Source organism: Cuculus canorus, chromosome 2, assembly GCF_017976375.1.
Source record: "Cuculus canorus isolate bCucCan1 chromosome 2, bCucCan1.pri, whole genome shotgun sequence".
Lineage (NCBI taxonomy): Eukaryota > Metazoa > Chordata > Aves > Cuculiformes > Cuculidae > Cuculus > Cuculus canorus.
In genome coordinates this window covers 24,403,616-24,430,556 of record NC_071402.1, presented here as the reverse complement: position 1 = coordinate 24,430,556, position 26,941 = coordinate 24,403,616, and the positions used below count along the sequence as shown (strand labels likewise).

The 26,941-nt window shown below is 39.1% G+C and overlaps 1 protein-coding gene across 1 annotated transcript; it reads left to right on the top strand.

The window, feature by feature from the left end:
• Nucleotides 1–60: 60 nt before the first annotated feature.
• POP1 (POP1 homolog, ribonuclease P/MRP subunit) lies at nucleotides 61–23,700 on the top strand. Its single transcript, XM_054060080.1, has 15 exons — nucleotides 61–301; nucleotides 2,767–2,949; nucleotides 3,808–3,983; nucleotides 6,426–6,674; nucleotides 7,217–7,304; nucleotides 7,616–7,791; nucleotides 8,399–8,646; nucleotides 8,777–8,870; nucleotides 9,660–9,771; nucleotides 10,729–10,848; nucleotides 16,495–16,610; nucleotides 17,848–18,039; nucleotides 18,917–19,071; nucleotides 19,907–20,251; nucleotides 21,071–23,700. The coding sequence occupies exons 1-15, from the start codon at nucleotides 178–180 to the stop codon at nucleotides 21,732–21,734; spliced, it is 3,042 nt and encodes a 1,013-aa protein (XP_053916055.1). The 5' UTR covers nucleotides 61–177; the 3' UTR covers nucleotides 21,735–23,700.
• Nucleotides 23,701–26,941: the final 3,241 nt, after the last annotated feature.

The window sequence follows — 26,941 nt, the reverse complement described above, 5'->3', positions numbered from 1 at the left end:
TGTAGTCCTTCGGGACTGGGCGTCGCGTCGCGCCGCGCGCATGCGCGGTCCCCAGCTCCGTGCGGCCGCCTGCAGCGCGTGGGGACTACGCCGCAGGTCGCACGTTTCCGGGCCGGGGCCGCTCCGCCTGCCGCCCGCTCACCGCCTCCCCCTCTCGCCACCCGGGTCCTGCCGGAGATGTCAGGGGCGAGGGAGAAGAAACGAGCGAAGAAGATGAGGAACCAGCCGGCCAGTGTCACCCTTCTCGCCGAGCCGGGGCCCTTCTCCGGCGGCGGCAGCAGCAGAGCCTGCCCGTCCCCAGGTACGGCTGGGGAGGCCCGACCCAGGGCTGGGGTGGGTGAATGGGAGAGGGCTGGGGGCTTCCGTCCCTCCCAGCAGGGCTGGGGGCTCTCCTCTCTCCTACCAGGGCTAGATGTCCTCGACCTCCCTTTAGGGCTGGGCATTCCCCCCGCCAGGCCTGGGTGTCTTCCCCCATCCCCTCGGATGGGTGTCCCCATCCCCTCAGCCACTCATCTCTGTGCGGCATCTCCCTGCGGCCAGTGAGGTGTGCCCAGTGTGGGAACACCCCAGGACTTCGTTTCCTGCCGTTGGCTTCCTTAGCCCTGGTTCTGCCATCAAGCTCTGTAGTAGAAGCTCCTCTATCATCCCTTTGATTATATAGAAAATCTCTGTCTGCCTTCTGCCGTTTCTACTCTTAAAATTAATTTGAACGTTATACCCCATCCAGTGACATCCCTTCTTTCTCTGTCAGGCCTAGGAACAGCAGGAGGAGCTGGTTTAGCCCTCTGGCCTTATGATGAATGCACTGTTTTTCTGTCAGATCAGCACACTCAGCCAATTTGCCTTTTAGTGCTTGTGGCTCCTGTATCAGTGAAGTAGTACTGGCTGGAGGCTGCAAGGCCTTTCCCTAGAATGGTAGTGTTGCTAAGTCATTGCTGGTGCATTTTGTACACAGGTGACCTTTACGGCCGATTACTGAAGGATCCTGTCAACCTGTATGCCAGGGTGCTTTTTTGGTCTGTTTGAACCTGAATTCTGTATGCTTCAGTCAAACTTCAATTTCCACACTCACCTCTCCCACTCCCCTCATTTCAGTTTTAGTTTTGTTACTCGGATTGTTTCTCTGGGAAAAAAAGCACCTATAAGAGCAGGGCCTGCTACTGTGAGGCCTTCAGAAGTCGACAAATTGCATCTTTATGGTTGAACAAAAATGCTTAAGTGTCACTGTGTATTTTAGGTGACTGAAGAGTTCCTAGGCAGACAGAATGACATTGCAAATTATGGTCAGCCTTGTCTGAAGATTTTCGAACATCATTACAGGAATACTGCCAGATTAAACACATTTTTCTAACTATTTGTAGCCAGGAGCTTCTAAGATTATGTGGTTATGGTTTTCTATCTTTTTGAATAGCACGCATTTTCACCTATATTACATTCTTCTGTAGCGTTAGTAAGTATCTTGGTTTTATAAGGCTATTTTATAATTACAAGAAAGATTTCTAAGCAGGAGTTATAAAACTATGTATCTGCATAGCACCTGAAAGTTTAATTTTTCTTTAGGTGTTAAGTCAGTCATCATCTCTGGAAACTCTCTTCCATCTTCTGACTAAAATATTTAGTTCCTATTTCTTTCTACATGATGTGTGGTTGTAGTAGAGTTGCAACAGCATTGCTGCTGGAAAGAAAACTTCAGCTTCGTGCTTATTTGAAATGTAAAGAGAAGGTTCCTTATCATTTTACGCTCACATAAATTGAGGCTACTGGATGTGAACCTGCTCCTGGCTGTTCCTCTTGCCAATAGTAGCATTGTTCCATTTCTTGGACAATGTGATAGGATTGTTTACGAAGTCAGTCAACTTGCAAAGTGATTTTTTAATCTTTACCCTATTTTTCCTGATGCAGATGTTGATTTTCACTGCAGGAGTTCCCTGAACAGTATGGGGCCATGTTCCCTTAAGCATTCCTCTTGATGCAGTGAGTGGGGTGGTGGGAGTCATTGTCTGGGCCCTTTTTAATACGGTTGTCCAGCATGGGCTGCCCAAGAACCATATCTCAAGTTGTACTAGAAATCCTAATGAAGACTTAACTGAATAGGTTGAATATAAACTAACCTTTAAATATGGACATCAAGGCCTTTTTCAACTTGAAGTACTGTTAGGTGCTTTTCACCCTGTAGAAAGTATTTGTGTACCTTAGGAAGCTTACTGTACACACAAGTTATTTAATTTAAATATTGATTTAAATGCCTGTATCAGAAAAATAACTTGCCACACCAACATACATGTATCATGCTTATTTATTGCTGCAACAGAAATACATGCAAGAAAGACAAGAATGCATTTGATCATGAAATAAAAATCAAAGGGTAAGGGAATCAAGGGAAAAATATTAATTTTGCTGCTTTGGTACTAAAACCCCAACTAAACAATAGTAAAAATAATTACTGATGTTGTACAGACCAATTTTAATCACGTCTTTCCTGCTAGATCTGATAGTGTTTTGGCAGCAAAGTCTGGGTTGGGTACCACTTTCATAATGTGCAAAAGTTACTTAATCAACTGCATGCCTTCTGCAGGATAGTGTAATATTTTTATTTCTTCCTATAAAAAAGAACTTAATTCTTCTGATTTCTGATGCCTTTTTCAGGTATATTAAATATAATAGGAGGAACATGCAATGCCGTCTTATTAGCAAAGACTGTGTAGTTATCAGTTACTCAGGCTGCTTTGCGTTTCTGTTAACTTTATTCATCTCTAAACCCCCCAGGAGATGTTCGTTCTGAGCAGCAGAATCTGCAGCAGAAATTTTCAAATCAGTCATCTGGGCCATCTTACAGGAAAGACCACTATTTTCCAAAAGGGCAAAATAGAGGAGAGAGAGGCAGAGGAAGAGGAGGATGGCAAGGAGGACGCCAGAGTGTTTCTGAGGAAATGCCAAAATACATAACAGGTTTGTATATAAGAAAAGGGTCATGATTTATACATCCAGGGCAACTTGCTACTGATTAAGTTTGCTGTCTGTCTTTGTTTTTGTGTAAGAGCAAAAATTAGAACTGATGCTATGTTCTTCTGATTTTCCTAATTTTCTTCAAAATATGGAAGTAATTGTGTAGAGAAATGATTGACCAGCTGTTGTTCAATGACTCATTTCAGACTTCTGAGCTGAAAAGTTGCATTTAATTGTAATGAGGGATACGCATTTTGGTTTCTTTTGCCAGTAAAATGAGTACTGACAGTCATCTGCTTTTGATGTAGCCGGTGAAGCTGGTTTTGCTGATGATGTCAGTTAAGACAACTTTTCATCTAACAGAACTTTTATTTAGGAGAGCAGATTAGCTTTTTAAAATGTGGTGGTGGTCTGATAGTAGGTTCACATGCATAAGCATCAAACAAGACCAACATCTGGATTTTTTCTTCGGTCATTTTAAAACAGTCTGTAATATGGTTACTGCTTCGGGTTTTTTTCTCATGCTGAAGTTTTTTTTCATTTCTCTCAATACTATCTGAAAAGTTTGCTACTCTAATTTAATAAAGAAGTACTTAATGCAAATAGAATTTATTGGTTATACCACGGCTTTCAGATTCAATCATGTGTAAGCATTTGCTTAACTAGGTTATCTGTAAGCTTCAGAGCATCTAAAGAATTGGAATTTCTTCAGTAATAGTATGCAGTATTTACTTTTATCTCAGAAAGTCATTAGACTGATGTACTAGGAGTACTCTACTGGAATTAAGTAATGTACATTCAGTGTCCCCATCTTTGATTTTTGCCATTTATCACACTCTGATGCAGTTCTTTTTATTCCAGTGTCTACCTTTGCTCAAGCTCGTGCTGCTGAGATCAAGGCCATGTTGAAAGCAGTTACGCAGAAGTCTTCAAACTCTCTAGTTTTCCAGACTCTACCTAGGCACATGCGAAGGCGAGCTATGAGTCACAATATTAAACGCTTGCCCAGACGGCTCCAAGAGATTGCCAAGAAAGAGGTATAAGTGTGTTTTATAGTATTTGATAAACTATGTACTAGGCATAGCTAATGCCCAGTGTTCAGGTGTGTGTTTATTAATGTTTCCACCTGAGCAAAACTTTCCTGTGTACACACATTCTCAAACTTTGACTGACATCTGGATTCAAAAGGCTGGAACATGTCAGTTTTAGACGGTAGCTCAAGTAGGTCTCACTAATCGCTTGGCTTTGCGCTTATCGGATATCTTGAAAAATCATTAGAGTAGTGCTGGTTAAAGGATCCACTGCAGGAGGGCTTGTTCGGGCAGTGCCTTGGTCCCAGGTGACCCAGGAGTCCTTGGTTAACACTTATCTGCCTTGGTGCCCCACCACAGCTGTCAGATGTGACCCTGCTGGCCTCACGCTTGCACAGCCTGTCTGTGTCTGGTGTTATGTTTCGTGTGTTATAGCTCAAATGTGGAGTTGTTGGCAACCTGCATGCAGCTTAAGACTCACTAATTGCCTATTCCTGGTTTCTCATTGAACTCTCATTTTGTGGCTTTATCTCAATATTTAGTCAGAGTGCTCCTGTTGGATAACTTGCTCCTTACCCACTGTAGCCTTCCTGTGGGTTTTAAGAAATATATTAAAAAGTTGTTTCAGCAGGATTTTGTTGTGAAATGATCTGTCTGATGTTTGGCTTTGATCACTGTGTCATCTCTAGACACTTATTAAAGTGATCAAGTGAGTTTGCTTGATAAGTTTTCTGTGTATTAAGGTTGACTGCTAAACATATTTCTCGCATTCCTTTTTTCATTGGCATTGTCTTTTTTTAAGTTCTTTGAGACCTTACCCCCTCCACCCTGAGTTCATGAAGAAGACTGTTCATGAGTCAGAAATTGCTTCAGGTACTTCTACTCATGTTTCTCAGGGTGTGTTGTATTGGATCTTAATAACCTGCATCTCTTCTTTTACTGCTCGGGTTGGCATACTTTTTGCTTTGTTAGTCATGACAAGAGATGCAATGTGGCCTGTTTTCTGAGAAGGATGGAGATATGGGCTATTTTGCATAGTTAGTTATGTGCTCTGTCCTTGTTAAATATCTGGATATCTTTCATGATTATGCTTAGTTCTTTTGTGTCCTGCTTTTTTAGCTTCTTTCACATTACAGCCTTTCTAACTTCTCTGTTCATGCTCACACTTATTTTCTCATGCTTGTTTCTACTCCTTGTACAATTCTTGGGGTTTTGAGATTATTTAATTGGTGCTGATGCTGCTACGTTTTCTTTCCTCGGGTTTTTCGGTGTGGTTTGTGTGTTTGTGCAAGCTGTTTTGTTTTCTTGTAGTTTGTCATATTTCCTGAGCTATTTCTTTTTGTAGGCGTTCTGCCTATTACTTTTCAGTATTTGAACTTGGCTTCTTCAAAGCTAACTGTTGTGATTTTGCTGCATTTTCTTCTTTTTCTTAGATCTTTAATGATGAGCATTTTCATCCAAACATTTATATAGACTCTCTCTTCATGAGCTTAAAGACGTGTTTTTATCCACAGTACAAGATCCCTTTTCTTTAAATCTCTTTCTGAACCAATCCATCACATACCATTGATCTGGTGGCTTACATTGTGTACTCTGTTGTTGCCTACTTTGTGATGAAATGATGAGTCTGACAGGAGCATATTTTGGTCTTTTGTGCATTTCTGTTTTGCTGTCATGGGTTGCCTCACTTTTTTCTGTAGTCTTAGCAGTGATATTCTAGCATTCTCATTACTTTGCTATTCTTTTAACCGGTGGTCTGTTGTCAGCTGTTACTTTATTGAGCTTACAATGGACATCCTAGGAGTGTTTTTGAGTCTCATAGCCCCCATTTCTTTCTACCACTTATCTTCACAAAAAACCAAATAAAGCTTTGATTGAGAGAGTCAAGCCTTCCTCTCCATCCATGCATTTACCCATAATAATTCAGAATTTGACTGCATATTTATCAAGAATTTGGTCAAGACATCACTCTGATCCTTTCTTGTTCTCTTCTACACACTGTGGAATCCTTCTTGTTCTCTTCTACACGTTGTGGAATCCTTAGCAGACCTAGCAGTCTGAGAGTCTGTACTGCTTCTGTACAAGCTCAAATCTCCAGGTGTTCCTAATGTCACAGTCATTTGTTCACGTAGGTGTATTGACGTTGGGCAAAAGCTTCACGCAGAAAGTAGCAGATCTTACTGTTCAGTGGTAAGTGCCTGAACGTGGGGGTTTGGGTTTACCTATTGGTTCCAGTCAAGCTATGATGTACTTGTGTGGATTTGGCTTTGTTTCAAAATGTTAGTTTGCCTCAAGAAATACAGAGAACTAGAATCAGAATAGAGTACTAATTAGTATTTAATAAGTAGCTAATGCTAGTGATTCCTGTATCCTTACATTGCAGCTTTTTTCTTCAACAGAAGTTTGTCCTTTTCAGATTTACTTCAGTATCCTCTCTTTTAAAAACAGGCAGAGAAAGCTGTGCATCAGAAAAAAGAACAATCAAAGACTAAATGCCGCAAAGCTAGAAGGCGCCACATAAATTTGGTAGCAGAGTTTAATCGCAGACAAAGAAAGAATATTTGGCTGGAAACTCATATTTGGCATGCAAAGAGATTTCACATGATAAAAAAATGGGGATACTGTTTAGGAGATAGCCCTACGGAGAAATGCTACAGGGCTTGTTATCGAGCCATGACAAAACACTGCCTTCTTCAGGTACCACATTTACATCTATTTTTTTGTTGTTTTGCCAAGGTGAAATAATCAATAGTTCGGCTATAATGAATGTTTCTGTTTCTGAAGTATTGTTGTGTCAGCTGTTAGTAACTACTAAGTATGAAATTAGTGATTTCATAATTTTAATGAGAGGTGGTGCATATCAAAGGGAACACGATGATCCTTTAGAAGAATCATTATGTTGACTGTGACTGCAATACATCTTCAGTATTCTCAGGAGCTGAGGGATTCAGTGAAACCTTGTATCATCTTCCTGAGCAGGTTGCTATTCAAGACAAGCACTTTTTTCTGTGTTCTTTTTGGTCTGTTGGTTTGAGAGGCATGTTGACCCTCAAGTGAGCCTGACAGCTCTCCTATAACTAACAATTCTAAGTTCAAAAAGAACTTACTTCTCTTTGACACAAATTTTAGTGACTGAAAAAATACTACTTCATTGCAAAATGTGAAACTCTGTCTGGTCCTTCCTGGCCAGGCTTGTTTTGAAGAGTTGTTCTCACTCTACCACTATCTTATTATTTCAGGACTTATCATATTATTGTTGCCTGGAGTTGACTGGTAAAGAGAATGAACTTTTGAAGCAGCTTGCTCGAATATGTAGCATTGACACAGGTAAAAATTGCATAGTTCAAAATAAAGTTAAAATTGTGAATAGACGAAAGGATGACCCATACTTTTCCTTTTTTAATATCCTACCAATCTCAGTAGTAGTAGCAGATTTGATACTGAGTTGTGAGTTTGGTTGAAAAACGTAATTAAAATTACTCATCCTAGGACTAGATGTTCTTATTTTCAGTTGCATATTAATAAAATAATTGTGGTAAACTTTCTTTGATGCTGTTCCAGCAGCCAGACTGAATTGCAATCTTTTGGGTTTTGCTAAATGAGATACTTTTTGAAAAACAAATAATCTTCTTCTTTAGGATTAACATTTGAAGAGGCTTGTTGTCTGTCTGGAAGATTTGAGGGTTCCCTGAATCTTTACCGAGCAGATCGCTATCCTGAGGATATGCTTGGTCCCGTTACATTTATTTGGAAACCCAGGGATGGGTCTGAAAACAGACATTTGTGGATCTGGATGCATCCAGCTGTCAAACAAGTATTTTTTTTTGTTGAACTCTTGATGTCTTTATCCATTGTATATTTTTAATGCTGCAGATACCTTCTGGAAGGTGTAGAAGAGCTGCATGTAACACACTGATTTAGTAATTAAAAGCTGGAAGACTGTTTCTGCTCTAACAGTATTTACGTTCTGCAGCTTGTTTTTCTAAAGCTTGTACAGAAGGTGCATGACTGTGAGGTTTTTTCTTTTAGTGTTCGAGCTTGTTAAGAGTTTTCTAGTGTCACTTGCTTCAGGACACATTTGCAATATGAAGTTGCTTTTTTCATAGCCTTCCTACTGGCACCCCCAACAGGCTAAATTTGATCTTATCGCAGATAATCATAATCTGATACTTAGCTGTGAACTTAAAAAAATAAAAATAAGTAAAATTTTGTGCACCAGCAATTTTTTCTTATGTTAATTTGGGTGAGAATAAATGCTTAGCAACAGTATTACTTTCAAGTTTTGATAGCTTCAGTAGAATGAAGCTTATTCTCTTAAATCCACATAGGAAAATAAAAAAGTTCGGTATAATTCTTAAAACTATACTTAAGCTTTGCAATGCATTGCTTGTTATCCTAATCCAAACTTCATTTTTCTTAAGGACATACTGAGAGAGTTACAAGCAATTTTTCAGTGTTCAGAGCCTGAAGAAATCTATATTCCTGAGCCTGTTACATCAATTCAAGAGGAAAAACAAATGGATGTTGTTCTGAGCCCTGGCAAGAAAAGAAAGAAGGAAGATAAAGAAGGAGAAAAAGCTGTGCCAGTGAAAAAAATAATTGGCGATGGCACTAGGGATCCGTGCCAATCTTACTCTTGGGTCTCGCAGGCTACTGGCATTGTAATCAGGTTTGTTTGTAGTAGTCAGAAACTGTGACCCTTAACCGGTAAATATAGCTGAATTCTGGCTTAGCCGTGCTGGGGAAAGAGTTGTGTGTTGTATGATTGCGCGTTTACCTGCAGTTTTCCTCTGTTTCAGTGACAGAACCATGGAGATTCTCAGATACCGGCTGATTGGCCCGTTATCACACTCTGTCCTTACTGAGACCTTGAAAGCTGCCTCACTCCAAACAGTAAGGAGATAAACAGTTTGGATATCACTGTAATTTTAGTAAGGTTTCTGGAATGTGCAAGCTTGTTTTTGCTAGAAAGAATTATAAACTATCTAGCCTTACTTATTATAAAGGCTAACATTTGTATTTATACTTTGATAGCCTCTATATTGAGCCACTTGACTAATGCTGATCTCGGGAAGAACTCCCATCTGGATTCTGAGTGGCAGTAGGAAGAAGATGGAAGCAATGGTCATGTTGAGCAGTCTCTGTAGCTTCTGCAGTAGTGATGTATTGCACTGTGGTCCAAAATAATTTATATTTACTTTGACAAACCATAGGTTATGTTTCTCAAGCAATGAGCTAGAGCACATAGAGCTAAAGGACAAGACACGTAAGCTATAGAGAACTTCTGTTTTCAATCAAATATGCAACTTCTCCAGCATTTAGTATTTTGTCCACCTCTTGGTGCATCACGTCACTGTGGTTTTGGTGGAGTCTTTTTGTCTTGCAATAAATATGATGAGGCCTTGAAATCACTGACTTTCTGTAAGAAATAATTAACAACAGAATTAGGAAGCATTGTGGATTTCTTTGTTTATTTTTAGAATACAGTTTAAACTGAGCAAATTATTGGGGATTATTGCGAGGTGAAGTGTAGGAATAGACTGCATCAGGAAAAAAATATTTTGGTTTAAAACTTGAAGAGGAATAAAGTAACCCTAGTGATTAAAGCAAACTGAGAGTGAATTAATATTGACAGAAATACTGAATAACCATTTGAGTTTAATTAGATGTGTTATTTTCCAGGAGAAGGCAGATTCAGAGACAGAACTGAATAACTGGTGGGTAGAAAACTGCAAGGACTCTGCAAAAGTATCTCTTCATGAACGTCAAAGTGCTATCTTTGAGCTATTACAAGGTATTTGGGCATGTGGATGCTGTGGGAGGAAGGGGAAATTCTTAAACTCTTCTGGTCAAAATTTGCATGCTAATAAGTTGACTTCAGTTTTGAAATGCTGATTTTTTGCTTGATCAAGAGAATGAGGCCATTGAGCATGTGCTCAATACCATGACATGTCAAAGATTTGATAACTTGCATTAAGTTTTAAGGGAAGTTTAATCCTTTGTGTAGTCCAAACTCTTAATAGGTAAACTAATCTTATTTTTTATCTTCATGAACTTAGATTTGTGATTGCTGATGGGATATGCAGTCTGAGGTATATTCTCACTCTCTGCCCCTATATGCACCAAATTAAGGCAATAAGTTGTGCGATACCTCCACAGATAAAATGGTAGGCTCCCACCCAAAGTGAAAAGTATTAGACTTTGCTTTATATATTTGTGTTTCTAGTGAACAGCTGTGTGTTTGGCTGAGTTGTAAGCTATCATAAAGTTAACAACATCTCCTCACTTTCTAGCACTGAAGTAGGTAAGGAACTGGATTTGGTAGATCTCATACTGTACTCGAGTTGTCTGGTGTGAGGCAGTTAACCAGGATGAGGTAAAACTTTAAAATAACATTTTTTAATTTCCTTTCTCTGGAAGACAAGTGCAAACCAAGGTTATTTGTTCTTTAAGAGATGTGCCAAATGCAAAAGGTGAATTGAGTCAGTAAGTTGTAAGAATGACCTTACTTCTATGCTAAACATAAATGTAATTGCAAACTAAGTCTTACCTTACTATTGTATTTGGTTATTGGACATTTAACAAGGTTTGATGAGTTTTCAAAACATGGTAAATTGAGTACTCTGGATTGCTTCTCTGGCTACAGTGGTGTTGCATCCCTGCAGGCGAAAGTGCACAAAGTAGTAGCGCAGAAAAAGATTACAACTTAATCGGTATTTTCAAGGCAATATTCATCTGTGTCTTTTTAAAGGCATAAGTTCACCATCAGAAATGCCACCAGGTACAATACTGGGCCTCACTGTTGGAGATCCTCGTGTCAATTTGCCGAAAAAGAAGACAAAAACCATGCCAGACTTTAAAAAATTCCAAGGTAAAATGCCTTGCTTATATTGTGCTTCTCCTGGAACTGACAACTTCCAGAGATTCAGTTTCTCTCTATACTTTTGTTTTCATCTTCTACTGATTGTCTCTTGCTGTTTTCCTCTAGCCTTTGATTTCAGAATGTTTCCCTTTCCACAGCCCCTGGCAGAACAGAAACAGCTGAAAAGTTGCATAGGCTTTAGAACAGCAGTTGTGAGGGAGGGACATGCACCAAAGCTGGTCTTGTGCTCAGTGGAAGCCTCTGTCTGACCATACAGATGATCCAGGTTCGAATCCTGGCAAGGCCAACCAGGTGCTAAAACTACTTAGTTTCTGTTTAGCATTTAGTCTTCCTGATGCTCCAAGAGTGTATCTGCTATTTCTGATTTAGAGTCCTACAGTGATGGAAGTTGCAATTCCATTGGAAAAAAGAAACTGCAACACTGCAATATTAGCATTTCAGATCACCAAACTGCTGGTTACGTTATAGAAACCAAAGAATTCTGAAACTTTCATTTCAGTACTGACTTGCACAACATTTCAGTGCAAATTCAGTTGGACTTGAATGCCCTTGAAAAGTGTGCAAGAGCATATACAGTGTACAATGGGATTGGTGTATAGTGCTGTGTAGGCATTTCCAAGTAGGTTGACTTGACACAGGCTGCCTCATCTAATAGGAAAAAACAAGATCATCCAGTCTGACCATCAGCCTACCACCACTGTGACATGATAGCCAACTAGCAAGCAGTAGCACGTAAAACAAGTTGAAGATTCAAGAGACTTGAAAATACTTAATTTGCTTGGTTGTGTGTTTGCAAGACACTAGAAAATGTAGCCTTACCTTTCACTTAAATCAGGTTGAACACCTATTTTGGTTACTGTCTTTTAGCTCTCTGCTATTTGGATTCTTGTACGTTCTCCTATTCTACTCCTTATCTAGCACAGCCTTTCTCCTGTTAATTAATTCTGCTCAGCTAACTTTCTCATCATTAATGTTGCTGTTGGAAACGCTGCAGCATACATGATCTTTACTTTGGTTCCTGCTGAGACATAAGGTGAGCTATATAGCACTTGTTTACTGATGCTGGTTTGAGCTGGTAAAGGAGTTAGCGACTACAGGAAGTATTTTGTTCCCTTTCATTCTGCTTGTCATGTCAGTGAAGATCTGTTCAAGAAGGCAAGTTCAGCAGAAGGCATCTAGGCATTGGAAATGTCTCAGAGTAGTTTATCCCACTGTCAGAGCTGGTTGTTAGGAAGGAAGACCATGGTAAAGAGGTGATGGTGTAAGATAGGGAGTCAATAGGAAGAAAATATGTCTTTTGGCTAGCTAGAAACTGTCATCTTAAGATCTTTCTACATAGGGTTATCCACTTGCAAAAAGTCTTCTAAACCACTAACATTCGGAAAAGCTGCTATTGCTTTCTGGTTCTTTTCTGAGTGTTTTTTTTTGTTTGTTTCATCATGAACTTGAAACTACATGTGTCCTCTCTGACTTTTATTCAGGAGAGGAAGGAGGTACTTGATCAGCTGGCAAGGAAAGGTAAACTGTATGATAACCTTCCAAGTTAGGTTCTGCTAAAGGACTTGCTATTACACAAGCACATCACTTATAAGTAAGTTGAGTAGGCCGAAGGATGGAAGACGACAGACAATACGGTTGTCTTCTAGTAGAAAATCAAAAGAACATTGTAGTAAGGGAGTAGGAAAGGAGGGGGCAGCCCTCCTACAAGAAGCTTCTCTCCTCCTACAAGTTAAGGAGAGAATAGGATGCACCACTAGTTCAGAAGGGAAAGTGCTGCTAATTTCTACATTTCCCACCTGACTGAATTCCTAATGCTGTGTAGGAAATGTTACAGGATCATTAACAATCTCCCACTTATTTAGTACCAGTGCAGTGGAGGAATGCTGTGGCATTGTAGTTGATCTCCTACCTGAGAAACTCAAGACTGACATCCAGCTGTCACTCTCCTGTCTCCCTCATTGAGTATTCCTAGGTGGTACTTGGCAAGAGACTTGTTACTCTCCAAAGACTGTTGTTCCTAACGTAATTTTATAGTTAGCTATGTGACAGCTACATCCTGTGCTGTATCTCAGCCTCAGTGCTGAGCAGAGAAGTTACATTTTTTTTAAATAGTTCGAGCAAATTAATCCATGTTAGATTGTTAAACTTGGATACTTATATAATTTTCTAGTAAGGAGAAAACATTTAATTAGTTAATTCTTGCTATTTTTGAAAGAAAAAGTAAAATTACATAGGTAATTTACATTCCTATGTCTAGGAAGCCTAGACATAATCAGTTATTGTGCAGGATACATTTTGTGTCTAATTTATGTATTCTTCCTGTGCAAGCATTATGCTTTCTTGCCACTCCTTACTGTTTCAGGACCCACAATAAGGACTTTGTGAACTCTATCGGCTTAGTTTGTAATCTCCTTAGACCGTGAGATCTCGTTGTGTATTCCACTGCCTCTATACATCGATTAGATTAATTCCTTTTTCCTATAAGCCCCATTGATTGCCTGGCAGGTTTGAAGGAGTTAAAAAATCAAAGACAGGAAGGAGTACCTATTGAAGGCCAATCTGTGCAAAAGGATCACCTCTAACTGAGGAAGTCTGTAAGCCACAAGTGGCTAGGAACTGGCGAGGTGATGAAGTGCAATGCTGCATACTGATTCTAGTGTTGTGGTCTTTCTCAGGACTCTGTTATTTGCCACACTTGGAGCCAGATTACTGAAATATCAAGCACGAATTTAATCAAAAGCAACATATTGCCAACAACTACTCTATTTTGATTTAGCATTTTGCCAGCATTTTTCCAGTCATTTCTGTCCTCTCATTCTACTGGTTCTTTTGCCAAAAATGACCTGGGAATAGAGACTATTCTCCTCAGTTTTTTTGAAGGGCAATTTATTAAATCAAACAAGGAAGGAATTTAAGCATGGCACACAGTATATGTTACTATAGGAATAGTATTACCATCATTTCCATACTAATACCCACCCTCAATAAAGTTAGACTTATCTAAGATCTCTATTTCCATTGGAGTGGTATTAATTTGCCTCTTCTATAAAAAGAAATCTTTTCATGAGCCTTCGAACTGCATAAACTTTCTGAGCCTTGGTTTTGATGTAACCTTATTCAGATGAATACAGTGAGCTAATTTTTAGTTAAGAAATGTGAGGAGTCATTCATTTGCCTTTATAGCATGTCGTTTTGATTGAGCAATAAAAAAGAACCTTTGCTGTATTCCACACTTTTTCTGCCTTTTTTTGCTTCCTGGACATTCAAATACTGTTAGGATTAGTATTAATAAGATTGAAATGGCACTGTGTATATTAGCAGGTTCTGTGTGTGCTTTAACCTCTCTTGTTCTTTAATATTGTATAAAAGCTGACTTTTTCCTAGGACATCTTTTCTAATTTAGAGATGCATTGTTTGTCAAATGAGTGAATAGTTTAGGTAAGTTACAGCCATCTTCTTTGCTTGTGGATTGCAGTCTGTGTAAATGATACACATCTGTCCATATCCTTGTTTTCTTCAAAAAGCTGTTATGTATGATACGCCTGTGTAGTTTTTTCCCTGTAAGTGACATGCTAACAAATCAGAGGTAATTTCTGTCTTTCCCAGTTACTCTTATTCCTTAGTCCATATGCAGTAGTAGGGTTATTTCCTCAGCAATTTTAAAATGATGATTGAAGAAAACAAGAGAGAGGTAAGAAATGAAATGGTGTAAGGATTTGGTACTATTATTTGATTTATAGTACACTTTAATTAGAGAGAGTAAATTCTCCAAGCTTAATGAGGATGAAGGAGAAAAAATGTACCAAGTTAGAGAATGGTGTTTTAGGGTAGTGAGGGGGATATTGGATGGACTGTGGTGATGGAGAGAGACTGACTCAAAACATCTTTCCAAAGTGGAAAAAAAGTACTCGTGCTGCTATAGCATGTAGGAATTGTAAAGAGCTACAAGAATATGAGAGGGATAAACTGCCTAAACTCTGGTGATAGAAAGAAAGAAGTGGTAAAAAAAAAAAATCTGATAAATTTACAGGAAGTATTTTATAGTTGAAGGAATTAGAACATATTTACATAATTGAATATAAAGTGATTCTGGTGTTCACAAATGCTTTTTGTACAGAAGGTGGAAAAGTCACTTCCCTTGCCTTGTGTTTGCATGTAACTGTGTATCATTCCCCGTTGGTTATCTGTAACAATCAGTAAGGAATCCCCCCTTACCACTCCACACACTAGTTGCTGTGTTTTTCTCCTGTCTTTGATGCAATGATATTTGCTGTATCTCCAGACAGCGTGCTTTGCTTTGGGAGTCTTGAGCTTTTTTTAGGTTCCTGCTCAGTTTCCTGTCCTTAATTTTTGCTCTCAGAAGGAATTCTTCTGGCTTAACTGGCAGGGAATTGGCAAGGATTTCCTTTTTATTTGTATTGCTCTTAATTTGAAGGAATGTATTTCTTCCTCTTACATAACTGTAACTCATCAGCAAGAATGCGTAGCAAATATGAGCTTAATAACACCATCAAACTGTCCAAGAGTGCTACTATATTTAATATTTCTTTTGAAGGATTGTGCGGCTCTTAGTAATGGGGACATCCTAAAGACTATAGATTTGAAATAAAGAGTTATTGCAATTATGTTTGGAAGCACCTGTTGTATGGTTAATACCAGTGAATAATCCATATCTGTGCCCAGAGTCTTTGTTAACATTAACTAGAAAAAGTAGCTGAATCTTCTTTTGAAAGAACTAAGTGATTTAAAAACAAAAACCCAACACGTTATATTCCTTTAATATATGAGACCTTGGAGATGACAGAATGGGCAGCAGTTCCTGTAAGTTTAATTACAGAACTATTAATAGATTCACTGTATTTCTTTATTGGTAAGGATTATTTTACTTAAAAGTGTGGATCAGCAGGCATTACGTAACTGTACACTGAAATCTTTGAATCCATTGATCATTAAAGGTAGGTATAAATTTTTTTTCTGCTTTGGTTAGGTGGCAGAGCTGAAGAAGGGGTAGGCTATTGAGGACCTCAATAATCAGTATCAAAGCTAGAAGTGTTATTTGTCTTCAGTATAGATGTAAGCAAAAAAAGAGTTCCTTCCTTGAGGTGCTGAGCTTGAAAAGATCCAGAGTGGGTAGCTAGTGCTAAATAAGTAGTTGCATGCTAGTCATAGCCACAAAAATATTTCTGTGCATACATTTCTTAAAGGTCACCCTTGCTTCTCTTACATGTTTACTTAGGCAGACTAAATTCAGGCTCTGTAATGTTGCTTTTTCTGATTTCTACCAAACCTGTTGAGCTTCACACTCTGCCTGAAAGGTCACATTCCAGAATATTAAAGGTGGCATGCTAAAGATGTAACTTGCATTGACAAAGATGATATCATTTGTAATAAGAAATGCCTGCCTATAAGAGAATGCTAGCTTAATGCTTCTAAAGCTGACAGTTTATTTCATATTTTGTATTTGGAAAAATACATGATAGTATTCCAGAAGAAATTATGGTTGTTAAGCATTTCATAGTTTGTTTCCTTAGTTGTCTACTTGTTGTACTTATTAGAGTGGAGTGGTACTGGTAATTTGATGCTTAAGCCACAAAAATTGTTTGGATTTTGTTTTAAGATTCTCTTCTTTTGTAGATAATGATAAAGTTAGGCACCTGTACCTGGCGGGTGTACCTGTAGACTGCGCTCACAGCTTTATCTGGAACCAGGACATCTGTAAGAACGTCACTGAAAATAAAATCTCAGAGCAGGTAACTAAGAAGGTGGATTGCCATGGAGAAAATAGCTAATGGACCATAGAGTCCATGAAGCAAGACTCCTGAAACGTGTATACATCCAAGAGCAGTAGTTTTCTAATGTCATGGTATCCAGCTGCTGAACTGAAGTATTTATTTCATAGATTTTGTGTTTTGCTCATAATTCAATTAAAAGAAAGCTCTACTGGATTGTCTTCAGGACTAAATACTTGTAGATATATTTATCAGAAGCGTTTGGAAGTCGATTTTCCTACATCACCTTGACTCATGAAGCAGATAAAAGGGATGAAGTGACACAGAGAGGCTCTAGCCGTTCACTCCTGTGTCATACCCAGGACAATTATCCTGACAAAATAAATCACAGAATTTGGAAGGAAATAAATCCCACTGGTGGTGGACTGCAGCACACTGGGTAATACCTGTGATTTGTAGACAGCTTTAAATGTACTGTTAGAGGTTTGAAATCTCTTATTCGTTTCTGATGGCAATGGAGGAACAATGGTAAAAGGTGATTTAGTCACAAGAGGTGATGAACTTTTGGCACTGTTGTAATCAAAACCAGAAAATATTTGTATGGCAGAAATGCCTCTTTCTGAAAATTAGTTCTATGGTCTTTCAGACTGGCTGCCATAGTGTAAAAAAAAAAACAAACCAGAGTACTTTAACTAAATACTGTACTAGCACCTAACAGGTATCAGTACAGTCTTTTTTTAATGATGGTAGTGGCCATGCTGTCATGAAAGGTAATGTTTACCTTATAACACAGCTGATGCAGAAGGACATATAAAGAGGCAGTCTGTTGGTCTGTTTTTGCAATGAAATAAAACAACTGGTCGCTGAAAATGTTCTTTCTGTCTCCACAGATGTAGCTCAGATTTGCTCCATGTATTGACAGACTGTCTTAAAGCGCCTGTTCAGTCTAGTCTTGTGCACTGATCTATAAGTTGCAATACTTATTTTACCTCCTTCATTTGTGCTGTACATTTTTGCTCTGAGTTTCAGTAATTACTGTCCATCAAGGTCTATGGAAATAAGAGGGGAAGAAAAAGGGTGCTTAATATTTTTTTTGTAAAACATTTTTCATGCCTCAATGAAGGTCACTTCAAATATGTAGCATATTGCTACTATATTTTTCCTTGTTATAAGCTCCCCTCCTCGCTGTATGTTGGAAGGGTATCTGGAAGAGGGAAAAATGATTACTAACTTGTGGAAAATGTCTTCTCCATTTCAGGAGTTAAACCATATGAGAGCTCAGTTACTGGTACCTGGATCACACCTTGATTTGGGTCCTAGTGAATCTAAGATTCCCATACTGTTGGTGCAGCAGCCAGGGAAAGTGGCTGGAGAAGATCTACCAGGATGGGGGAGTGGCTGGGATATCTATCTCCCAAAGGGCTGGGGCATGGCTTTCTGGATTCCTTTTGTAAGTGACCTACATTGTGAATTTCAAGTAAATATGACAAATTATATAATTTGGTTCAAAATAGTCCATTTTAGAGAGTACACTTTACATTCGGTAACCATTTCACAATTACAGGATCAAAATCCCACTTTAAAAGAGGGAGTATGAACTGGTTGATGCCAGGGGCTTGTTCTTAAAATCTCTGAAAATAAACAGTAGCTTTCCATATCTTCTGTTGTATAGCTGTACCCACATGGCAGTCTAAAGCAGGAAATCAGAATGGGGAGTAAGGAAGGAAAGCTGATGCTATAGCTCTTTGGTTTTGTCTCTTAAGGGCATATGGGTGTGAAGAGAAATCATTTTGTGCCTGCTGTTAATCCATTTCCAGCTTGGCGATGTTCACAAATCGGTTGCCTCTGGTTTGGTGGAGAGATTGAAACACAAAGTTTGACTTCAACTTGAATGCTCCTCTGGTGCTGTTTGGAGTATCCTGCTTTGAATGTTTAGATGGCAGTTCTAATGTCTTTCTGTAGTTTACGCTTTTGAACATGTAGGGGATTAATTGCTGTGATACCTGTTGTACTTCTTTAAAGTAAATTGGGCAGTGCCTTTTAAGCAATACAACATTTCTGGCAACACGTAAGATCAGAACCTGTGAGATTCTCTTCGGTTTTGTTGATAGTTTTTCAGAATTAGATTTAAAGAGCATGACTAACGTTTTTGTTGAGCATCTAGAACTGTGAAAAGTATACTTATTTTTTTTTCTTTTTTGAAAGCTAAAGCAATAGACTTTCCATTTTCTAAGGCAGTAGCTTCCGGAGCGTTAATGTTTTGTTTCAGTTAGGAACCCAGAAGCAGTACAAATATTGCTCTTTTTGAATTTTGTTTTTTGTAACAGATATATCGAGGTGTACGAGTTGGTGGCTTGCAAGAGGCTTTAAAGCATTCTGAATATCAAAGAACACCTCATACTCCAAATGATTTTCCAGACTGCCAGGCGGGTATGCAGTTTGCCAAAGAACTGGAAGCCAGTCTTCTTGAAAAATTCAAACGGTAATGTTAACTTCAAAATTAATTGCAAGAATGAAGGAAAATGAATAGTGCTTAAAATAGTCCCTTAGTTATCTGTTGTGTTCATTTAGACTTTGACTTAATATTAAGGCCTTTCAGTAGCATTTTAAATCCTAGTATGATAAAAAAGGAAAGAATCCTAGATTTATTTAACAGAAAAACTCTACTGAACAAGGCATATAAATTAACTAAAACCTTCTATTCCCAGACATATGCTCAGTTATATGGCTGTAACAAGGCTGTATAACAGTAAAATAAGAAAGCTATTTCAATCTCCCTTAGTAGTAAATGAGGGGTGGGATTGGAGGAGGCAAAGGCAGAATATCAAAGTGCATACTGAGTGTTAACAAATAAAGTGAATGAACAGGTATATTTCAGTGCCTGCTTTTTAAATACAAGGTTTTCTGAAGTTTGCATATGTTTCCACTACAATAAACATGAACTCTTTACCATGATTGTGGGGTAGCTGGAAGGGTCCTCTGTGTCTACTGGTGTTGGTTCCTCTTCCAGCTAGGAGGAGGAAGCAGGAGGTGTGTGGAGGAAGAGCTGGTGGCATTGGTCACAGTAGGCAGAAAATATCCAGTATGGCTGAAAGGATAAGATGGTCAGGAAAACAGCAGTGTTGTCTAGAAGTATAACTGTAATTCTTAATCGGTGAGATTCCAAAGAGAATGCACAGTTAACTTTCTGTTCTAAATATGTGGTTCTGAAAGCATTATCAGACCAGAAGAACAAAGTGGAGAGTTAGCTTTGTCAAGTGCTAAGGACTGAATAAGAGTCTAGGAAACAAATATTACCTACTTAATTTGTCATTCAGACGTCCACCTGCAAAAAGGGCAAATTATGTCAAGCTGGGTACTCTGTCTCCTTTCATCTGTCCTTGGGGGCAGCTGACGAAGAACTGGGAAGGAAGAATGATAGCTTCAGGAGAATTTGTACATCCTACTTCCCCACACCCTGATCACTGTGCAACTGAAGGGCAGAGCTCTTGTGGCCCGGAAACAGAAGTGGTCAAAGAATCGTCCCCTGAGACTGGTGAGGTAGAGACAACCATGGAAATAACAAGTTCTGAAGATGCCCTAAAGACAGAGGATGCTACAGGCACCCAAGACATCAGTGAGAGAGATCAAACTATGACAGCAAGTGACTTTATTGTTCTCAGGTATGTCAAAATGATACACGTATATGAGGCATTGTTTCTTTATTGGGAATTACTGAATTTGGGAAAGGGAAGACTTCAGCCTTGATTATTAAGATGAGAGGATTAATTAATCCAAGTATAGCAAGGAGATCAAATAGTTTTGTCATGGATCAGAACTTGATGTTGAATGGAAGCTCTTCTCCTGCTTTTCCCCAGAAAACCTGGTGACTTGCTGAAGTAAATTTCTTAAATTATCTTTAATTTAACTCTCTGGAGTTGAGTGTATTCTTGAAGTTAGCATATTCTGCTTCCAGATGGACGAAGCTTTTAGAGGCTCATATATGTGATTTTAAAACTTGCTGTGTAAATCAGCTTGCATTCTCTTTTCTAATATGTCATCACAGATGGTTCTCGTGCTTAATAAGATCTTTAAAGAAAATAGAGAATTCCCTGCATTCCAAAGCAACACATGAGGGCAGCAGCAGTGTTTGGAAAGTGCCTGAATGCAGGTCTTTCATTCTTATGTAGTTATCAGAGGAAGAGCACATTGGTAGTTCTGGAATGTATTAACCTTCACTGAAGGTTTTAGACCATTTGTGATTTAACAAGTTTTGGGGGTTTTGACAGGTAACTTCTCCTTCTGAAGAAGTAGCCTCACACATGAATTCTGCTCAACCGTGTTATTTTTGTATTTAGATACAAATACCAGCTTGGAACGTTACAGAAAGCCCCAGGGCTTTTTTAAATTATGCTCTTGAAAATATATAGGGCACTGGATTTCTGTTCTACTGCTTGTTAATACAACTATCCTTGATGTTTATTTTTAATACTTTTTAATAGGAGTCAGAAAGTACTAATGCAGTTATCAGCCTGGTGCTATCCCACTGCTGGAAAAGATCGTCGGATCCGTCTTATTTCTCGACTAGGACAGAAGGAGCTGACTGAAGATGTCTTTTTGCCAATGCTGATGAGATATCCAAGGGCTCTTGTATGGGTCCACTTGTCTCTCTTGAGAAAGGGGAACCCTGAGTTACATGCCATGATTTGTATCCCAACCAAAGATGACTTGCTGCGTTTAAGCAAAGACAAACTCTTTTGTGGTCCGCAAGAACCCAGACATCGTGACATATTCAAACAGAAGGTACAGAAACTAAAAGAGGAGAAGAAGAAGAAGAAGAAAAAGGATAACATGAAGGCTATAGAAAGTGACCCTACAAGCTTTCCAGATAAAGAAACAACTGAGGAGTATGAAGATCTTATTCTTGGTCTTTGGCCAGATGCTCTCCCAGATGTTACTTCCCACTGCTCCAGAACTCTCTTGGGATATGTCACTCGAGGGGATTTTTCATTGGCTGTGGGCTGTGGAGAAGCACTGGGTTTTGTTAGCTTGACAGGGTTACTTTACATGTTACACAACCAGCCAGCAGATAAAAAAGGTCTTGTTTTGTTAAGAAGTCCAGCATCTTTACAGTACAGATTTGCAAGACTTAATATTGAGGTTTAAGTATCACTGTAATGCAGTACAATGCCAAAAGTACCAAAGAATGTCTATTTTGTCTTCTCTGGACTTTCTGATATGTCTCAGTTTTGAGGTGATTCTGAGCCCCAACAACGTCTCGAGGATTATGAAATAATTAAAAAGCTTTGTGCTGTTACTCATGAGAAAAACTAATGCATAAACTGACATAGTTTTACTTTGATGTCTGCATTGCTAAGGATTTCTAACGGTAATACATTGATTGTCATGGTCTTCTCTCTAAGGAAGCATATTGTTCCATTTTCACCTTAGAGCAGTGGATGCTGTAACAATACACAGAAAATCAATATTTTCCTTTTAGAAATCTTTTGTTAAGATGGATTCTAACTTTCCAATGGACTTTCACATGTAACTGCATGCGATCTCGACTGGTGTACATAGCAAGTGGCTTTTCCCAGTTCCTTGTGCCTGAATACGCGTGGCTGCAGTGAAACAGAGCTAAGTAGGCAAACCTAGCACAGAAAGTGGAAGGTGCTTGCTTTGGTGGGAAGGCTCTTTGTTTAGATGGAATGCAAATAAAATATAGCCTGGCTGTATAATCCTGAATTATAGCAACTGGAGCATTTAGATTGGAAGGCGTATCAGTCTCTTTCTCTAATCTGAGAGAGAAAACTCTGGTTTTGAAAGATAATAAGCCTTTCAAATGCAAATTGCTGTTGGTGGGCTGGCATATATTTTCTGTTAACAATAGGGGATATTTTTTTTTCCTTAAAATGTGATGTTATTTTTGTGTGGAATCTCCTAGGATTGAAAGTTTCTTCATGTTACAGTATGGCATATGAATGTTGTTCAGACATTATTCAGAAAATATACTGGAATGGTGAGGGGAGAAGGGTGTTTGATTTGACTGGGGCAGGGTGAGTTGGTCAGTTTTGCTCTTTTGTTGGGTTTTTTTAATGGCAGCTGTAAGCTTCTAGCCATTCTGAGCTAAGCAGCTTGAAAGCGAGTTTGCAATAAAACACTGTATTTTAGTAACAGTATGATAACACATATATATATGCCAGTTGGTAAAGCTACACTGAAATGATCATGTACAAATAAAATTGTAATCTGTTCTTGATTCAGAAGTCTACTGACTAAGCTTGATTCTGTAAGAAATTAAACGTGTGTAAGCTCATGACTTTGTCTTCTAAGTGTCAGTCTGCAAATAATTCCCTCATTCACAGTTTTGTTTGAAGAAGTTTTAGACGAGTGGAATAATGTCTGGAATTGTTTGTTGGAGCATTTAGGGTACCTTACCTCCACAATTATTAAAATTTAGGGCTGTTGTTGGACTAAACATGACACACACATGGGGAAGGGAGGAGAACATCTCTGATGGGAAGTATGGGAAGTGGAGCTGTATTTTGTTTTAAGTCTTCAGAAGACCAGTTTAAGAACCAGAACCAGATGAAGTTAATGGTGACGTGTGGGACAGAAAGATGCAGACTACAGCATAGCGTGGACTACAGCTCCATGAGAAGCCATGCTTAATAGCTCTGTATCGCTCACCTTCAGTGCACCTGATAAAGCAATCATCCCAGAAAGGTCCTGAGAAAGCGTCTGTGTGAAAGCCGGTAGATGGCTCCAGAGGAAAAAGCTTGGTGCTGCGCAGGGCTGGGATTCACACGCTCCTCACTGTGTGTCTGAGCGCTGCAGCCTGTAGGTATGTGCAAATAAGGACCCCTTAAAAATGACAGCCTGGCTGCTCTGATCAAGTTCTCTCATGGTAATAATCCTAGATTTAATGAACCTTTTGAATTGTGAGCCCAACTGAAATATTTCTAGGATCAGAATTTCCAGAGCTGTGCTCCATGGGAAAGAAGGAGGGAAGGTGATGTTTATGTGGCTTTTTACCCCCTTTTGGCTCCCTCATCTTTTTGGTGGATGCATATTTTCTTGCTGTGCTAGACTTGGCTTGAATGTGATAAAGAAAGAGGATAAGCCCCCCACCCAAGCTATCTTCCTGGGTTTGGTTTTTTTTTTCTGCTTGTAGATCTTTTGTTCACTGAATCTTTCCCAGGTTTTTATTTTTCTTTAAAAGACATCTGGAGTCTTTTTTCTTTTCCTTCTCTTGGTAATTTCTGCCAGGTTTTCATTTTGACACTTCCTGTTACTTTTCTTTGATTTCCATTCTCTATTTCTGATTTATGATCCTTCTCTCTGGTGAAGCCAACGAACAGAAACTGGAGTCCAAGTGCATCCTGTTCTGTATATCTTGTAATATTGTTACACAGTTGTTTTCCTTTAAGTCAATGATTTATGCCTTAAGACTTCTTTCTCCTTGTAAAATGTACTGCAAACCCAATAAGTTAAAAATGCTCAAAGTTTGTCAGGAAAAACTTTGGTCTCAGCCAAAGTTTGTCAGGAAAATACTGTGACTTTATGTAACTGCAAGGAAATTTTTATCTTTGGTTGGGATTTCCAGATGCTCAGAATCTCAAAGGTGACTTAGTTATAAAAACTGTATCAACACCGGGTAATCAAACTGGATAATTAAACCTGTTCTCTGTACATCAGCAGGACAGTATGTCTGTGTTCATCATGTTGAATCAGGTGTAGTTTGCAGCACACATCTGTTCTTAGGCTGTATCTTACTGCGGTTACTACCCATTGCTTAACTACCCCAGAGCATCTGGATCAGCTCCTGTGGGCTCCAATGCTTAAGCATTTGCAGGAACTCGGGAAGCTCTCACTCAATGAGAGAAGCTCTCACAAGCTCTCCAGCTCCCATGATGTTCTCCAGATAACTTTCTCAAAATGGATGCCAGCACAAACGCTTAGCTCTCGTTCCTTGCTTGGCAGGAGCATTTGGAAGCTGATGTGAAGCACAGAAGGCAATTCTGGCATTATCTGTAGTGCTGTGAAGAGCTTGAATGCTACTGTGCTGCTCCTGTAGCTCTGTCTGTGGCTCTCTCGGAGCAGCTGGATAAATGCTGTACTTGAGACTGGCACGGTGAAGGGTCTTTTCCAAGCCTCAACCATGATTTACCTGGTAGTTGCCTGCTATGTTAAGACAGGCACGGTGGCTAATAGACCTACCAAGCTGAGGGTCTTGTGGCTTTGAAATGTGCGTTCTTTACCATTGCAAATCCAGGAAATGAAGTTGCAGAGGAGGGTGGTGATTACTGTGTGTAATGAGGTGAGGTGGGACACTGGCCAGATTGTTGTGTGTTTGTTAAATAGACTATAGAAGTAATGGAAGAAGTTATCTGGCAGAAAGGCAGCTTGGGTTGTTGAAACAAATCTGGGACAATAATTGGCAGGGTGACAGACCGCTCGATGGAGTTGGAAGCCTTGGGGGATCACTGCACACACGGACAGAGAGTAGTCAAATCAGCATGACAGTTTTCTTTCAGTGCTCTAAATCTGGAAAAGCCAGATATGTCAAACCTGACACATTTGCATGTCTATGGGACGTAGGTAGTAGGAACAGAGCTAAGGGGAGTAAACTACCAAAGGCATGTTTCTGAAGTGCTAAGACAGAAAAGCAGAAAATTAATAGCATTGTTTTATTTTCCAAAAAATCCAACATGCAGAAAACCCCCACCCAAAGTCTCCAGAGTTCATGCTTCTAAATACTTTTCTCAGAGGTCAACAATCTAAAGAGCACCCATAGTTTACCTCTTGCAAATTCAGCTCAGCTGTACTAGAATTATTCTTTGTTAACACTGGTCATCAAATCCCTGCAAGAGCACATGAACTTGTACTGAGTAATGAGAACTTTGGGAAAGAACAGAGGAGGTGGGCTGAAATAATTTTGTGGCAGCTTTGAAAGTGAGAGCCTGCTTGTCCTGGAACAAAATAAAATTGATGAGTTCAAAGTAGTTTGCAAAGAAGGCAGGGTGACAAAAGAACAGCACAGATGAAACACAGCTTTCATTTGTTGCATTGGGTCTCTTAAAGAAATACAGTTTCTTCCATAGTAGGAAAAATGTCTCTACAGAATAATTAAAAAAAAAATTTTTTTAGACACTCCAGGACCAGTGTAGCATGTACCTGCGTCATCTTGCTTGACACATTTTAGCTGTCTTTTGGTTATGGGCTTACAGCAGTGCTGCTAATCAGACAGTTTTGCATAGCTCAGCCTGATTCTTAAGAAACAGAAATAGAAAAGACATCCAGGACACAGCAAGAATAAAGCAGAGAATGAAAAAGCAGTCTGAAGGAAGATAGCAGCTCAAATTTCATGAACCAAATATATGAGGATTTGCTGTAATTTCTAGAAAGGATGGTGTAATTCAATATTTCATTTAATCTCAAGTTGATCAAATAGCCAGAATGCGAAAGACTGTTTGTTTCAGTTTGGTTCTTCTCTCAGCCTCCTCTTTCTTAGCTCAGAACATGTTTTCTTTTAAAAAGATACAGTGGTTGTGATTGATGGGCGAGCTGATGTATCTATAAACCCGTGTACGTATCAGGGCTCACTCTCACACATCACTTCTGTTAATTTCTGGTTTTGTACTTTTGTTGTACTGGGTAATATAAGAAATGTGATCTCTTTCTTTTTTTTCTGGGTTTTTTTTTCAGTCTTTTAGCAAAAGGATGAAATGAAAGCAAACTCAGACAGGCACAACATGAGTTTCTCTCTCAAAAACTGAGTTTAAATGCCACCTCAGAAAGAAACCACCTCCTCCTCCCCTCTTGAGACACAGCTGTTTTAACTGTGTCTCTACTGGTGCATCCTACTCGTCTACAGTTGTAATCAATGATAAATACCAATCCTCTGCACAGGAAGACAGGTTATCTTTATTATATCATGCACATACTCCTGAAAAATCTTATTTTGTTCTAGGTGTCACCCAAGGCAGTTCCATCCACGGGCAAAGCCAGTTGCTCAGAATGGGTTGGATCGGGTGAGAAAGGGGGAATATAAGTGTCAGAGTCCTTAGCACTCAAAAAATCTAGAGTACATACACAGAGGAACAAATTCTAAATCTGCAATTAAAAATACAATTTTCAGATTGGCACTTACTTAACACAGTGACCGTTAGTTTTTAAGATGCATATGGAAGTGGTTTTCATACAGGCCAGTAGGGAATTAAAGGGTTAATGATAGATGATTTATTTTCCCACAAGACAAAATCTACAGGAATCAATTGCATCCAGGTTTTCTGAATATTTTTGCAATGCAATAATTCTCGTAAATTAGTTGGCAAATATTTCAGGGGGTTCCAAATGAAATTACAAAAGCA